Source organism: Gobius niger (assembly GCF_951799975.1).
Source record: "Gobius niger genome assembly, chromosome: 3".
Lineage (NCBI taxonomy): Eukaryota > Metazoa > Chordata > Actinopteri > Gobiiformes > Gobiidae > Gobius > Gobius niger.
The window spans coordinates 11,052,891-11,069,554 of record NC_136854.1 but is presented as its reverse complement, the minus strand read 5'-3'; the positions used below and the strand labels follow the sequence as shown (position 1 = coordinate 11,069,554).

The window sequence follows — 16,664 nt, the reverse complement described above, 5'->3', positions numbered from 1 at the left end:
GCTTTGTCAAACGTGCTCCAGAGAGCAACACCACGGACCTTCAGACAAAAAAAAAGAAGCAATGATATATATATGTCCAGATCGTGACTTTCACAAGTTTTTGATCGTCATTTATTTCACTTCTGTTCATCACAGAGCTCCCAAATCACATATAGGAGGCGTATTAGAGTGTCTAGTTTCGTAATAAAAAAAACAACGCAAAAACGTTTTTGGCACTCAATGTGTTAACGGGTCTATATCATGCAAATTTAGCTTTTTTGAATGTGTTGCCATGTTTCAGGGATCCACCTCCATCAAAGTACCTCTTATGCTCCCAAACGCCAGCCCAGGGCTTTCCTGTGTAATGGAAAAGTTGAGTCAGCTGAGTTTTAACATCCAGAAACCTTCACCAAATGTGTCTGGTGTGAAACTCTCTGTCCTTGCACGGATCTGCAAACGATTTTCCCGAGCCGGTTTGTCCTAACGTCCTTACCTGTCTGTGTGTCGCAGGATGAAAAGTCCACATTCTTCCAGTTTGGCGCGGCTCTCCAGCAGGAGGCGCTGCTGATGCTGGCCATCATGGAGGAGTACGACTGGCACGTCTTCTCCATCGTCACCTCCAAGTTCCCCGGCTACCAGGACTTCATCAGCACGCTGCGCGTCACAGTGGACCACAGGTAACGGAGACACAAAAAAGTGGAGGTTTAACTGTTAGCTGTTCCCCTAATGCAGAACACATAGAGTATAAGCCGAATGCCCATCTCGACTGCGCAGGCCCCTAATTTCGGCCCAAACAAACCACTCCGCCATTGAAATGTGTCAGCGAGTCCAGGTAGCGGAGCGTGAACACTGAAGTATTGAGCCATAACCATGACCTGTTGCATTGGTTTAAAGACTATGGGCCCGATCTTGTGCATCAAAACGGAGACGATAGCGTGACATTTTGCGCTCAGTCGGGGCGCACTTTGTGATCTTGCCACTCCAGACTTGGCGCATTTAAGTAGGTTGAGACATACACATTTTCCTCCAACCAGATCGACTCCGCGTCCAGGAGCGTGGTTGTGTGGGAGTGGGGGGTGAACATGTGCTTTTGTTTTGCTTCGCGTTCACGCCGAGCGCGGCCGATCCGCGCCACAGCGGACGCTGTAGCTCTTTTTCTCTCGAGACGTGAACATGGTTTAGCTCACGATGGGGTAAATAAAGTTTTTAGTTTGACCTGTGAGAGCCTAAGGCTTAAGAAAGAACGCAAGACAGTGCAATGTAAACGAGGAAGTGAATGTCAGCCGTGTTTCCATCAGTGCAGTCACCTCCTCTTATGACGCCCCCTCACAAGTGGCGGAGGCGAATGGCACATATAGCGCCGCCACTCGGAAAATAATTCGCCAAGAGCCTGCGCCGCCCCGTGCGCCGCCACAAGATCTGGCCCCAAAAGTCTCAAGTGACATTTCTTGCAAATATTTGTGTTGTCAATATCTTGAAAGCGAGAGAAAAGTCAGGACGGCGGCTCCGTAGGCAGGAGTGGACCATAGCAGACAGGACCTGGGATCAGCCCGACACAGACACCGCCTGACTGTGCCGCCACTTTTTAAATCATTTAAGTTTCAAAAAGGTGTTGATGTTAAATATAGTGGGTAAATGTCTGTCTGTCAAATTAGCGATCGATTAGCCATGTTGTTCACCATCAGATCACTCGTAAAATAATATACAAATAAAGTAAATTTGGCAGAGCCTATACGTGTACGTGGATCTCTGTCACAATTAAAACAAAGATTTTGTTTACTGTCCACCTCGTTACAGACAAAACAAAACAAGGATTCTATGTTTTTACTTCTCATTCAGTTTAAATGTAATGAATATCGGCGACATTAGGCCACAGATTCAGACCCTGGACTTTGTCCAACAATCGCCTTCAAGGGTCAAAAACGTTTTTCTCACATAGTTATTCAAACTATGTGAACAAGGACTGGTCGTCACTTTTGAAGCATCTCTACATACAGTATGAACGGTCGTTCAGTTCTTTCCGTTTCTGTCTATCTCCGTACGCAGCCCTGGTTGTAAAAATAGACTTTATGCTAATATTATAACAGGCTCCACGGCGACGACAAAAACACTTTAAATCATCAGCTTTCCAGCGGTTAAAACCATAGAAATAAAAAGTTAAACAGTCCAAATCAGAGCTTTCTTTGTTGCTTTACGCTAGCTATCGATATTGTTTGGTAGTCAAAATAAAATCCATTACCCATAATGCAACGGGCGACCCGAGATGGGCATTCGGCTTATTATCTGCGATGGCATAAGAAAATAAGTAAAGAAAGAAAGAAACGCTAAACACCAAACCTACTTTTTTTCTGCTAATAAACTGTGTAGTGTGTGACGTAAACACATGTATTTTCCGCTCTAGTAGTCCATTGCCCTTCATGGCTAAACAGTGAATTTACATTTTGATTATTACTTATTCATAGATGTCAAAACTAACTCATGCTTATCAGATGGCTACAACAATAACTTTAACAATAAAACACTTTTAGTTTTGCCTGGTGACCTCAAGCAAACTGTACGCTACACTGGACAGGCGATGCTAACGCTGTGATAGCCTTCATTCTCCAGTAATTCTTCACTTCCGAAGTACGTGCTAACAAGGTCAATGTGCCAGAAGTGCAGAAATATTAGCGGGACAGGGGAATCACGGTCTAAAAGCATGGCAATGTAGAATTGGAAAACCTGGTTGAAGCAGAGGAAAAGAGAAATGTTGAGCCGTAGCCGAGGGACACTCCCAGAAAGAGGAGATGAATAAGCTAAGGCCTGTTTGTTGGTTAGCAGTAAGTCACCTGGTCACTCATTTAAATATCTATTTCTTTGTCATACTGGGTCATTCTCTGAGGCCATACCACCTCTGTAATACAGTCATAACCTTGGTTCCATATTAAATAAATAGGCTAATCGCAAAGCAATTGCCTATGCTAACATTGCTAGTGCTAATGTCAACAGCAGCTTATAAATACACTCACTGAGGAGGCGATAAGTAATAATAACATCATATTGCAAGGAAAGGCAAGGCATACGTTATTATCCCTGTAGGGAAATTTGTCCTCTGGAAGACTCATCCATTGTATATGTTTTTAGTGCTAGGGGAAACCGGAGTACCCGGAGGAAACCTACACAGACACGAGGAGAACATGCCAACTCCACACAGAAAGGTCCCGTCCAGGGATCGACCCTCTAAAGCAGTGCTTCCATGTGGCCTTCAGAGTAGAATTCGAGCCGAACAGCTGTAATTAGAGCTAAAGTACGTCCTTTTGTTTATGCATATTAAAGGCCCTGTACTTCATTGTTTCTAGCAGTCGAACAACATTTGTTTTGTCCTCCTCCAGTGTATTGTATACTCACATTATTGTTATATGGGGAAAAGAATCCTGCAACTTATCATAAAGCAATTTGTATCAATTTCATGACAATGAGCCTGAAACGTGACCCTGCAAGTGGTCAAACACCCTTATAAACTCACCCATGTTGAGAAATTTGATGTTAGGAATGCCTTCATAGTAATCCAATAGAACAGGGAAGGCCATGTGTCTCTCACTGTGACAGTTAAAATATTATCGTATCTGCTGCTGTGGTGTTTAGAGGATCTGTATCCTGCTATTTTAGCCATCCCAAAGTAAATTATAGGCATTTATATGACATATTGTACCTCTACCACTATGGAGCTTCATTTTTTAACTCCGCCCCCTCTCCTCAAGCAGCAGTAAAAGAAATATAAATACACAGCAATAAGTGAAGTTACTTCACGATGCAGTTATAAGGAGTTGACATCTGCAACACAGCTTCATAAATGGCTAACACACACACGCTAACACGCGTTTTGATTGACTCACCGCTCTGGTCCATCGCTGTTTACGTTACGGGATTCGCGTTGGTTACAGTTAATCCACAATGATTCTGGTGAAGGTTCACCAAACATCCAGATTGTCGTTAGGTAAGAAAAAAGAACAGGCGTGTCCAGATGCTCAGGGGGTGCGCTTGTTTTCTCCGCAGGGACAGCGTTGACGCCTTTTTCCTTCATTTCTTTCTTACAACAGAAATAACGAAAAAGCTGTTTTATAAATTAAAATCAGGCCGTAAGGCGTTACATTACAGACATCGGGCTCTTCCTGTTTTACTATGATGTAAAAAACGGAAATAGCACAACAACATGGTTAAAAGCTCCAAAAAGTCGATTTTGCATGATAAAGGACCTTTAAAAGGACCTTAAAATGTTGGGAAAAACTTTAAGTCACAACTTCTCTCTTCCGTGTTTGGGCAACTCAACTGACATTGAGAAAAGCACAAGTTTAAGCGAGTGAGGAATTAGACACACACATAGCAGACTTTGCCAGCATTTATTGAGTCCAAAATGTCATCGTCCTCCATTTTACCCATCGCCCAATGGGCCAATATAGTATTTATCGCGACAGGCCGACTTAGGAGGTCAGAGGCAGTACACTGTGATTGGCTGACAGGAAGCAGGACACATATCGCCTTCCATTCGGGCCAATGTTTAAATCCCAATCCCACGTGCAGCAGGCGTCCCCTCGGCAGCTCTCAACACCGCAGTCAATTCAAATAGGTTTCCCGCTTCCCCGCTGCGAGCGTGCTTTACTTCCCGATGTGCCAGAGGATTTAGCACAGCCGTGCCGTTAATGCCTTCCTCTCAAAACAAACAAGACGTACAAGACATTATTCCATACCACTTACTCTTCCTGTGACAGAAATGGTTGTGAAATAGCTTCATAAATCCGCCGCGCGTCGTCTTGTGGTCTTTCAATTTAGATGGTTCACAGTTTGTCTGGAAACAGTGCCGCGGTCTGAGGTGCAATTTTGTTTTGTTTTTTACAAATCAATACTCAGTGTGCAGATTTCAAACAAGCATAAACATTTGAGAGAAGAGAGGAATATGAATTGCTAAACTAATACAAGAATCGCCTCCATTTCATGTTTGAAGAGGCTGCAGAGTCAATTTACTTCGGCGCTGTACGTAAGCAGATGTTTTGAAGAGCTGCGCTTTATTTGAATAGATCAATTTAAGAGATGAATCTAATACTTTCTGCTCTATTATGTTTCTGTAAAGGTAAAAAAGTTGACTGTGTGTTTCCCCCCATTTAAAAGCCGTATTATTCACACTCCAGAAGTTGTCCAGTTGTTGCCATGGTTTGGGCCGTGAGGTGCTAAACCACTGATGTTTTCTGGTCCTTACTTTGGCGATGTAAACCATAAGTGATGAATAACTGCTGCATTTCCCCCTTTCTTCCATTTAACCACGTTCATGTGGTGCAAGAAGCACCATTTGCAGCAAATTAGCTCTGAATGAATGAATTCCGTGGAACAGAACTACATAACACAAAAAATGTACTTATTTAGTGGCCAATGATTGATGTGACCATTGAAACATCAGATGATACGCCAGATTAAACTTACCATGGCAGCAAGCTGAATTCTCGCGTTATTTGTGAGTTTACAAACACACGAGAATCCATGTTGAACCGGTACGGAACAGAACCAAAATTTACAAATAAAATACACAAATTAACAATGTGGCGATCACAAAAAAACATGAGGTGCTGCAACACATAACACAAACACATAACTTTTTTCAAAACCACACAGGGAATGGAGTTGCGGTGTTCTTGATCCAGTCAGCAGAAAATCCTGTTCAAAAGGTGCGACCTCTCCCTGGAAGAATTCAAGCCGTGGTCCCAGACTGATGTCAGTGCAAATGTTTTCGGCATTGTAATATCAATCTGGCTCTTGCCAGGTTAAGATTAAACTTCTATTACACACATTGATTGGTTGTGTTAATTCTGCACTCGTGTTTATGAGACGTCGCAATGATAAAGTTTATCCACAAGATGTCAGTGATGAATGAAGCAGCTTTGAAGCTCCAAGTTTTTTGCTGCCAATGCTAATGGTTCACAACCAATGGGCGCTGGCTGCTCTGCTTTATGCCCATGACACTGGGGGCCGCCATTGCTCCGCCATTGCTGCAGTACCTCCATATCGCTGCTAGTGCCCCATTGAAAAGCATTGGACTTTAGACACCTTAAAAACAACTTTACCGCCTGGTTTCAATTTTTTCAATACTAGACTAGGCTAGATATTCCTCCTGAGATAACACTGGGTTAGTCACAATATATGAAACCAGGCTGGTTTTCGTAAGAAGAATTTTAGAAATCTCGTACTTAATGAGGGTCAGACTGTTAGCATTGCAGCAGCGCGAGCTACACGTCACGCAAGGGCTGAGTCTACAGTGAAGATCCCGCCCTTATGCCCTTTTTAGGAACATGCTTCGTCAGAGCTGGGGAGGGGGAGTCTGTAAACCCGCCATGAATTCCCCCACGACCATAGTCATTATGGTAAATGGGGAGGAGTGAGCAGAAGCTGTCCATTTATATATACAGTCTATGTTCACAACAAGGAAGTAGGGATGTAACGATATGGACAATATCGCGATATCGTGGTAGTTAAAGTGTCTCTTTGTTTTGTGTATTTTATTGTCCCGGCAGGGAAATTTGTCCTTTTCATTTGAGGACAAATACGGGCCGCTGAGGGCTGTGAAGCACGAGCGCTACCGTGCCGTTGCGATATCCAGGTGCTAAGTTTCTCGATATCTGGTTGTGTTACAGCATGAAAAGGGCAGGTATCCGTCAAAAAACAACCAGTATAAGCTGGCTCCCGCGTGACAGCGCATTGTAAACTGTAGGGATGTCACAATGCACCGTGCCATATGAAAGTGGCGGTGCAAGTTTTAGTCTCTATTTCTTAATATTTAAGCCTGTGGCGCATGCCATGCATGTGTGTGCGCATCCAGGACACATGTGTGTCATCGTCACTTACCACTAAACTGAAGGCTGTAGACCCTCCAGACCTCTAGAGCTGTGTACAGACCAAATGCTTTTCGGATGTCAAAAACGCGCCTAAAGCCCGTAGTTAGACGCTTGTGCTTACCTGAAGTCAGACTCTTGTCACACTGACGCTCTGGCCGCACGTAAGCGTGTGTTCATAGCGCTACAACAGACATCCTCGAGGCCCAGACACACTCCCAGCGTAGATTCAGCCACTGAAATAAGTCGCCACTTTTAAAGGGCCTATATCATGCAAAATCGACTTTTTGGAGCTTTTAGCCATGTTGTTATGCTATTTCCCTTATTAAAAACACCCCCAGAGTGGTTTGTGGCTTCATTCACGCAGCTCTCCGCAATCCTCCTGAATCCTGCTCTCTGAGCAGCTGCTCCTCCCTCTCCTGGTGAACGACTGAGTGTTCAGTTGTGTCGTAACAACGGAACGGAAGTGCTCGACGTCTGTAATGCAATGTGTTAATTCTATGCTTACGGCCTGATTTTAATTTGTAAAACAGCTTTTTCATTATTTCTGTCGTAAGTGAGAAACAAAGAGTAAAAAATCAAATAAAATTAAAAATAAAAATAAAATAAAAAAGGAAGTGCCCGAGGTGCTTCCAGGTCAGCTGAGGCCAAAACAAACACATCGCGTCTGAACAGATCAGTCATGTTTGCGCTGCAGCTGTGAAGATGGAGCTCGTTACCTACTCTTGACACATCTGTTCTTCATTCTTAACTAACGATCATGTCACGGAGAAAAAGAAGCGCGTTTGGCTACGAGGACGAGGAGTTTATATTCAACCCTTTTCAGGAAGAGGCCACTCAGCTGTTTTTGTCTCCGGGATTCAGCGACTATCACCAAAATAGTGGTTCTCTGTAACTGTCTCTGATGGATGTTTGGTGAACCTTCACAAGAATCAAAGTGGATTAACTTTTATAACCAACACGAGTCCCATAATGTAAACAGCGATGAACCAGAGCAGTGAGTCAATCCAAACGCAGGTTAGCTTGTGTGTTAGCATATTAGCATGTGTGTTAGCCATTTATGAAGCTGTGTTGCAGATGTCAACTCCGTATAACTGCATCGTGAAGTGACTTCACTTATTGCTGTTTATTTATATTACGGTAAAGTTGTATGTGCGGAGAGAGGGGGCGGAGTTAACTGAATCGAAGCGTTGTGTCTTCCGGGTTTGAAAAATACCTCCAGAAAACACTTATATTTATCACAAAAATGAGTGCTCCATAATGGTAGAGGTACAATATATCATAGAAATTTCTATACTTAACTTTGGAATGGCTAAAATAGCATGATATAGCTCCTTTAAATCCTGGGTGTTTAGATAAAGAAACACTGATGTGTCTTTGTAAAAGTCCCAGAGCTGCTGTAACTCCGGTTCACGATGAAGCTAATCCTCCGTGACTTGTTTACACCTGAGGGTCGGCATAGCATTTTCCCCAGTGGCTCAGCTACGTATCCATGTATTTTCAATGTAAACCTGACGCTTGACCGCGTTTGGTGTGAACGCACCTTAAAGTAACATCCTCCAAAAACACATGAAATCTGTGTGGCTTTGTAATGGTTTCTCCGAGTCCTGCTGTTGACCAGGCTGGTGAATTATAGATCCAGTAAGACAAATGCGTCCAGTCTTGGTCATAATCCGCCTTAAAAGCTTTGTTTCCAAAACATATCCAAGCAGAATGTTGTCCAGTGAAACTGAAACTGCACTTCACGAGCACATGGCCCACACGTTTTTTACATGCGGAGTCATCTGACGACTCAACATCCCGAAAAGTTCAGGTCTCTTCTCTCTTGGAATGTACATCTTTTGATCTTTCGGAAGAAAAACTTTAACATAAGCTAAAGGATAGGTCAGTGTTTTTCTGTAGGCTTTTTGACTGGCTATTTTATTTAAGTTATGTTCTTAGATACTTGTACATTCATGATTGATTTTACACATTTTATACTGTGATCTGCGTTTATGTTGTCTTGATCCATAGATACAACAATAAATGGCCTCTCCACAATATCTCAATAAATATCGTACCATGAGATCAATATCGAAGTCATACAGTACCGTGAGATTTTGAAATTGTTACATCTCTACAAGGAAGAAGGTTTGCCCTGTCATGTTGCCATCCAGGTGATGAATTTGGTGATCTTCCTGTTTTAGAAGCCACAAAAGTAGTATTTACACCACTTGTTTTGACTTATTAATACTTTCCTCTTTGGATTCTGAAATATTTTCTACAGGAATATTTGACAAGGCCGCAAACATTTCAGTAAATGTAACAAGTATAATGAGGAAACTCAAGACATTTTATTGAAGTGTGCTAAAACGAAGCAGTCCTTGGTTATAAAGTCTATTTTTCCAAACACATTTGTCCTCAAAGTCATGGTTTATAAGCCATATGTTTTGCATGTTATGTCCACTTTAAATTGCCTGCAATATAAAGTCTGTCTTGTCGTTTTCAGTTTTGTGCGCTGGGACCTCCAGAGCGTGGTGACCCTGGACGCCGTGGATGGTGACCCCAACTCCAAGTCCCACATCGCCCTCAAAAGGATCCAGAGTCCAGTCATCCTGCTGTACTGCTCCAAGGACGAGGCTATGTGAGTGACACTATGTCCTCCCAAGACCCATGTGTCCTGGTTCCTGTGTTGTGTCTAGCTCTCATAACGTAGGTCCCCGGAGGCTAATTAAAACCAGCAAAACAATCTCTCTATCAAATCAACTTGTAAATTTACTCCAATGTGATGAATCCAAGTCTAGACTCTGAATCCATTTTGAGTAATTACAGTGTTTTATTTCTTATCATCATCATCTAACATTTGCATCATTTGCAAACTGATTCAAATCTCTAGTAAGCCAGTTTCACTAAAGATTAAGATGATTTCTACTTAAAAGGCTTGTTTCACTCATGTACAATCTTTATTGTTTGGCCACTTTTGTCATTTAACCTTGAGACACGGCCACAGATTTAGTAGAAAACAAAATGGAAATACATTAAAATCTACTAATAATATTTCTTCTATAAAATATTGTATATATTTATTGTATATATTTTATAATATTTAATTTAGACTTGTTCTTTAAGCGTTGATTAATTTGTGATCTGTTATGGGGTGCTGTAATTGAACCAACACAATCTCATTAGTGGTTTCCATCTAAATAAATCTAAATACGTTTATAAATTGATCCCATGTGTTATCTCTGTGCTGCACAGGTATATCTTGGAGGAGGCGCGCTCCCTGGGCCTGGTTGGAGCCGGTTACATCTGGATCGTGTCCAGTCTGACCACTGGCAACCCCGACTTCACCCCCGAGGTGGGCCATATGCCGGACAGGTGGTGGGCAAGCGTGCCCACTATCACCGCTTCTTTTATCTCCACAAGACGACAAATACCTCATAACTGCCTATACGAACCATTTAGAGAGAAAAGAGGGGGGGTTATCATGGCTCAGCTTACAACATTTAATAGTAATTTTACTGACATTTAATACTGTTCGAAAGTTATGTTTTAAAATCCAGACAAAAACCCATAGTTCAGAATGTACACTTTAAACACATCCATTAGAAAAAATGCAGCAAAACTTCGAAAACTAAAACGAGAAACATGTGAATTTAACACATGTTTCTCAAGATGTAATGCAGTGGTTCTCAACCTTTTGGCGCCGCAACCCCCATTTTAACAGTAAAAGGGATTTGTGACCCCTGCTCGGGTCACACCGTGAGAAATAGAAATAGTAGCCTACATAATTCTTAACCTCTTAACTCCCGCCTGAACCTAGAGGATCTTTTTCCTCACGTCATCACATTTTTTTTACACCATTTTTTTGTTGGGTGTTCAACTCATTTTTGTATCTTTTTGTCATTTTTTTGTCACATTTTTGTCATTTTTTTCGTCATTTTTTGTCCAATTTTTTTTTTTTTTTTTCAATTTTTATCACATTTTTGTAACATTTTGTCATTTTTTGTCACATTTTTGTAATTTTTTTGTCCATTTTTGGTCAAATTCTTGTGACATTTTTGCCACTTTTTCATCAATTTTTCGTCACTTTTGTCAGTGTTTTTTTGTCACATTTCGATCATTGTTTTCGACTCAGTTTTGTTCTGTTTTCCAGAAGCTTTTGGACTGAGGTAAAGCCAAACTGGAGAAAATGTGCTCGGTTCAGGTGGGAGTTAAGGGGTTAAAAAAAAAAAGGCTAAAATGAAATTCATCAAACTACAAACAAATAATGGCACTCTGGTAAAATAGCACACACATGCTACAACAAAATATCAGATTATATGCTAATGAAAATATGGCTATTTTATCTAAATGACCTGGCGACACCCAAAATTTGTCTCGCGACCCCCTTGAGGGTCCCGATCCCCAGGTTGAGAACCACTGATGTAATGTACAGTATTATGTTTAGTTTTGCAGATTGATGTTTTGGAGGAATAGTCATAACCGGTTCACGTTGACACCACACAAAGCCATAGAAATAATTGCCACATTATATGCTGCTTGGTGGGTACAATCACTAATCGCACTATGGCACTCATATTTGTACAGGCAAAGTGAATGAAGTATTATGCTCAAGGACATGACTAGAGTGTATGCTGGGGCGGCAGTGACCCATCAGTGTATTGATAATTCAACCAAATCATTTAATTATTATTTCTTCTGCATAACCCAACTATGTCCATTTTCAATAGCAGCCTTTTCAAACATCACAACGGCATAAATTGCATACTTGATAAAAAAAAAAACACACGTGAGGATTGTTCAAATACAGCTTAAGGCACTATGATTATGTCTGTTCTGAGTTTAACTGAAGATCCCTTGAAGTACATGAGACTGTTTGTGGGAGGCATTATGCAAAATTGTTGTCCTCTTATCAAAAACAGACCAGGAGCTGTGTTTCGAGCTGCTAGCGCATTTTTGAGTAATCTCTGTATCTTGCCGAGTGGCTGTTCTTTGCACTGTCACAACAACTCCCAAAAAAAAAGCTCCTCCTGAGGTCCTACGTATCCAGCTTATATATTTTTGTTTCAGCTGTTTTAGATAGGGGATGTGTTTGACATTTTTACCAAAGTGCCAGTCAAAAGCATCCTGCATGGATCACTTTGCCCCTTGTGGCTTTGCTGGTCTCTCAACATCAGGAGCTTCTGAACCGATCTTTCTCTGACCCGTCACCAGGGTCAACCAGGGTCACAACGCCCCCCTCCTAGGTTCATTTGAGCGCTCAAACCTAAAGATCTTTAATAAAACTCTAGATAGGACATGGCCACATTATACTTTGGAACAAATGGCAATTCTGACGGCCATCTTGTGACTGGCCCTTCTAACCCAGTGCAAAGTAATCAAATGGAAACACCTTATTTCCTTGATACTGGATCTATTTTGAGTTATTTCATGACTCTTTGATAATTGTGACTGACCTTATGTCAGATCTGGCAAGAAAATAACATTTTGCAGTGTTTCAAATGTTATTCCAGTTTGATAAAAGGCTAAGACTTTTTCCTCTGTCAGACACTTCAAATTATTCAGGTCCATGTATATCAAAAATAGCATTAGCTTCCTACTTTTTAACACCACATGACCAATATTTATTGAACGTGGGACAGTGATGCAGTGAATGCTAACACTGAACCCTGAGAATGAATGGAGAACACAAAGCTAATACGGCTAAACAACATGACGTTTCAAAGAAATGACCTGATCCTGACAGAGATACGAGACTTAGTAATTATTATTATTATTATTATTATTAGTAATAATCCAATCACAATCAGTGTATCTCACATTCTGCCTTTGGATCAGTGAAAATGTTTCTCCTGGTTTTGCATCTGTTGCTATAGGGGTTAGCGTCGCCGGCCAGTCAGAAGATGGCCACCACATTTTTCCACATCATCGAGCACCATATCCGATCTTAAAGCGTTATTAAAGGCCTTGGTCTCAAACCCTTTCATCTCGCAGAAGTGGCAGTTCAAGGAGGAGACTGAAGTCTTAGAACCTAAAAATGTCAACCTTTTCCCTCTCAACTTTGCATATAAAATGGACACTTCCCTGGTTAAAACTATGATTAATACTCACCACAGGCGTAATCCCATCAAACTGAATGATAATTAGAAAGAAAAACATGAAAACCATGCACTTGAAGATACGCACTCGCGCCCTTGGACAAGTTGCTGTTGTCTTGTGCATCAGTGTCTGCTTGATGGCGATGGTCTGAGAGGCTTCCGGCTTAGAATGGAGAACTGAATCCACAATCTCATTACTCAAGACGCGGCGCTTTCCACCAAACTACTCTTCCGGCTTCAATAACTTCACAAATTCGCGGTAGAGCATATTTGCATCTCAATTTACTTACTCCCCAAGACTTCGTTCGCTTCCAAAACACAGAACTCCCATTATTAGCGCACAAACAAACCCTTTAAAACATATTTTCACAACTTCCTCATCTTCACTCCTCTTTAAACACATCTCCGTTTGCTTACTGTGTCTCTCAAATATTCCGTTTGTTAAAAAAAAGCTGGTAATGGCTGAGTGACAGGCCGAGAGGAAGTGATGTTTTCCCGGCGCCTCGTAAAGAAAGAATGGCGCTTGTTATTGAGTTTTAGAGCGCACCTCTTGTCAGTTTGAAGATAAAGCGGCTCCCCAGCCTGCGTTACTGTGCGGAGAGTTGTTTTTTTTTTTAGTTCTAAATGGAAGCGAGGGAGTGTAGTCGAGGAATGGAAGTCAGAGTGAGAATATCTGATTGATGCGTAAGAGCAATGTCGAGATCAGACGGGGTTTGCGCCGACGTGACATGAAAAAGTGTGCGCTAACGTGAGCCAAAAGTGGGTCGAACGGAGTGACGTTTCATGGTATAGGCGATACAGGAACAATACAGGAGCTTACTGTGTGGAGTTTGTTCTTCCGACGTCTTCTGATCGCGAACTGACAGTCTATGTTTGGAAGAAGAGCCCTTAGCGGTAGTGACGTGCTGGAGACAAGTATCCATGTAAGTGTTTCTTTGCTGCCGGACTATTGCAACAGCCTGTAAGGTGGCCTGCTTACAATGTGTCCAAAACTTTCCTGAGAGAGAGCGGGCCCATATTGATGCGATTTTAAAGCCTCTTTATTCGGTGTCTCCAACCTCTTTTACTCGGGAGTGACTTTTACGCACTGAAAATGGCAGAGAGTTACTCATTCGCCAAAGAAAAGCGTGTAACTATTTGACTTTTCTTCTTTATACTTGGCCTGACCCACACTAGTATGAGGTCTACGCTCCTGTCCGTATGAGGTCTACACTCCTGTCCGTAAAAGGTCCTGTCCGTATGAGGTCTAAGCTCCTGTCCGTATCATAGACTGTATATATAAATGGACAGCTTCTGCTCACTCCTCCCCGTTTACCGTAATGACTACGGTCGTGGGGGAAGTCATGGCTGATTTACAGACTCCTCTTCCCCAGCTCTGACGAAGTATGTTCCTAAAAAGGGCATAAGGGCGGGATCTTCACTGTAGACTCGGCCCTTGCGTGACGTGTAGCTTGTGCTGCTCCAATGCTAACAGTCCGACCCTCATTAAGTACGAGATTTCTAAAATTCTTCTTACGAAAACCAGCCTGGTTTCTTAAATTGTGACTAACCCAGCGTTATCTCAGGAGGAATATCTAGCCTAGTCTAGTGTTGAAAAAATAGAAACCAGGCGTTAAAGTTGTTTTTAAGGTGTCTAAAGTCCAATGCTTTTCAATGGGGAACTAGCGGCGATATGGAGGTACTACAGCAATGGCGGAGCAATGGCAGCCCCCAGTGTCGTGGGCATAAAGCAGAGCAGCCAGCGCCCATTGGTCCGTATGAGGTCTACACTCCTGTCCGTATGAGACACTCCTGTCCATTTCTCTGTGACGGTCGTGATTGGTTCAGCCTTCGCCGCCAATCAGCAACTTGTTAACCGTGTATGACCAGACCACCTTCTGTCGAGAAGAAAAGAAGTGGGTGTGGTTTCTCAGGCTGTAAGGTTAGGGCTTAGAGACGTCAAAAGTGTTGTAAGTTGTATTTCACTCACAGATCTTATAGTTTTAGAAACTAGAAGAACTAACCCTAAGAGAACAGGTTAAACCGATTTGTGTAATGAATCCTTTTCCTGCGTTCCCGGGATTCTGTTGAGACCTTTGACAAGCAGCCACATTTGTCCAGGAGCTGGACCCCCTCCTCAGGCACATTTTTGCTTCCTTTTCCAAACTACTATCTTTCATTAGAGTATACCTTGGGTCATCACCAGTGGGGACCCCCCATTGCAACTCGGCCCTGTTCAGCTGTGGGAACACTAAAACCACTTTAACGGGACAGGCTTCAGACGGAACTTTGTGATTCTATCCAAAGTAGTTCTGTGGTCACATACAGAGTCACAGATTAATGACATTTAGAACAAAGAAAGCTGAAATGATGAGGAACAAAATAATATGACAGTTTTTGGCTTTAGCTTTTTCCATATATTAAACTATATATCTACAAAAATGCAAAAGAAATGTCATATAGATAAGAAAAGAACTTCACAAATGAGTGCATTATGGCCTTTTATTCTTTCGCCTCTAGACGGGCTTTTAGAATAGAGTCGCCAATGGGACAGTTTCATGTATTTTACTGTAATATCTGAAAAGGAGCTTACTAGCTAGCTCATTCACTTACGTGCATCATGGTGTCTTTGTTGTACAACGAGAGTTTCCAAGCTCGCAAAATAATAAAATAATCTCAGATCTCTTTGTAAATCCGTTTGGGTTTGTCAGTAGAACTTGCGAGATTAGGCGAGGGTTCGAGGTTCGCTGATTACCACAAGCATTCTATCGCAGTTTGACAAAATAACACAAAACAAAATCAACAAACAAAAGGTGTGTGGATCTCAGTCAGCTGGAAGATGTCAATATTGCGGCGGTAATTACTTTACGTTGTCTTGACCCTTCATCTTTCCCTGTTGTTGTAGATGTTCCCCCTGGGGATGATCTCGGTGTCCTATGACGAGTGGGAGTACCCGCTGGAGACCCGGGTGCGGGACGGGGTGGGCATCATCTCCTCGGCGGCCACCTCCATGCTCAGGGAGAAGGGAGAGCTGCCCGAGGCCCAGGGCAGCTGCTACAGCACGGCGTCAGACCGCAGCCCGGGGAAGCTGCCCCCCAGCGCCCTCCGCAGGTCAGTGTGCATCGGTTGAAGGCATTAAAAAAAAAAGTTTTGCCGATGATTTGTTATGCCAGTGCCTACATATTGATTTCAGGACATTCATGTTATTTATGTGGTTTCTCCTTCGCTATCGTATCGAAAAGTAGCTATCTGGTTTAGCATTTGGCTGAGACGCTACTTTTACATGCTAATTATTTTCTCACTCATAATTTGTGTTGTTTGGTGGCTAATGCTAACTTGGAAAATACATTGAACAGGCTGCAAAAAAATGAGAGTCAGCATAATTTTCAAGTCTTTAGCTGTGGTTGAAAAAAACTCCCAGTGATAACAGTATTTTTTTCAAAATTAAATATAGTAAAATGTACTGTTCCAAATTATTATGCAACTCATTGTTTCAATACAGTTTAAAGCTTGTAATTAAGTGAAAATGGTCATTTGTTGAAGTTGCAGCATTAGGAGGTCATATTTACTGAAATCAAAAGCTATTTCAATCAAAAACATCTTCACAGGTCAAGTTATATTTTAACATAGGAGCCCTTCTTTGAGCAGCTTCAAAATTCTTAATTCCATTAAACTTCCATTAAAGTTTTTGGAGAGTTTCTGCTTGGATTCCTTTGCAGGATGTCAGAATAGCCTCCCAGAGCTGCTGTTTGGATGAAAACTGCCTCCC

General features: G+C 42.1%; 1 protein-coding gene across 1 annotated transcript in view; it reads left to right on the top strand.

The window, feature by feature from the left end:
* grin2ab (glutamate receptor, ionotropic, N-methyl D-aspartate 2A, b) overlaps positions 1-16,664 on the top strand; it is a 409,906-nt gene that overhangs the window by 263,313 nt on the left and 129,929 nt on the right. Inside the window, exons 5-8 of the mRNA XM_079552610.1 lie at positions 490-656; positions 9,325-9,459; positions 10,074-10,173; positions 15,801-16,006. Coding sequence (XP_079408736.1) covers positions 490-656; positions 9,325-9,459; positions 10,074-10,173; positions 15,801-16,006 — 608 coding nt within the window. The remainder of the gene's footprint in view (positions 1-489; positions 657-9,324; positions 9,460-10,073; positions 10,174-15,800; positions 16,007-16,664) is intronic.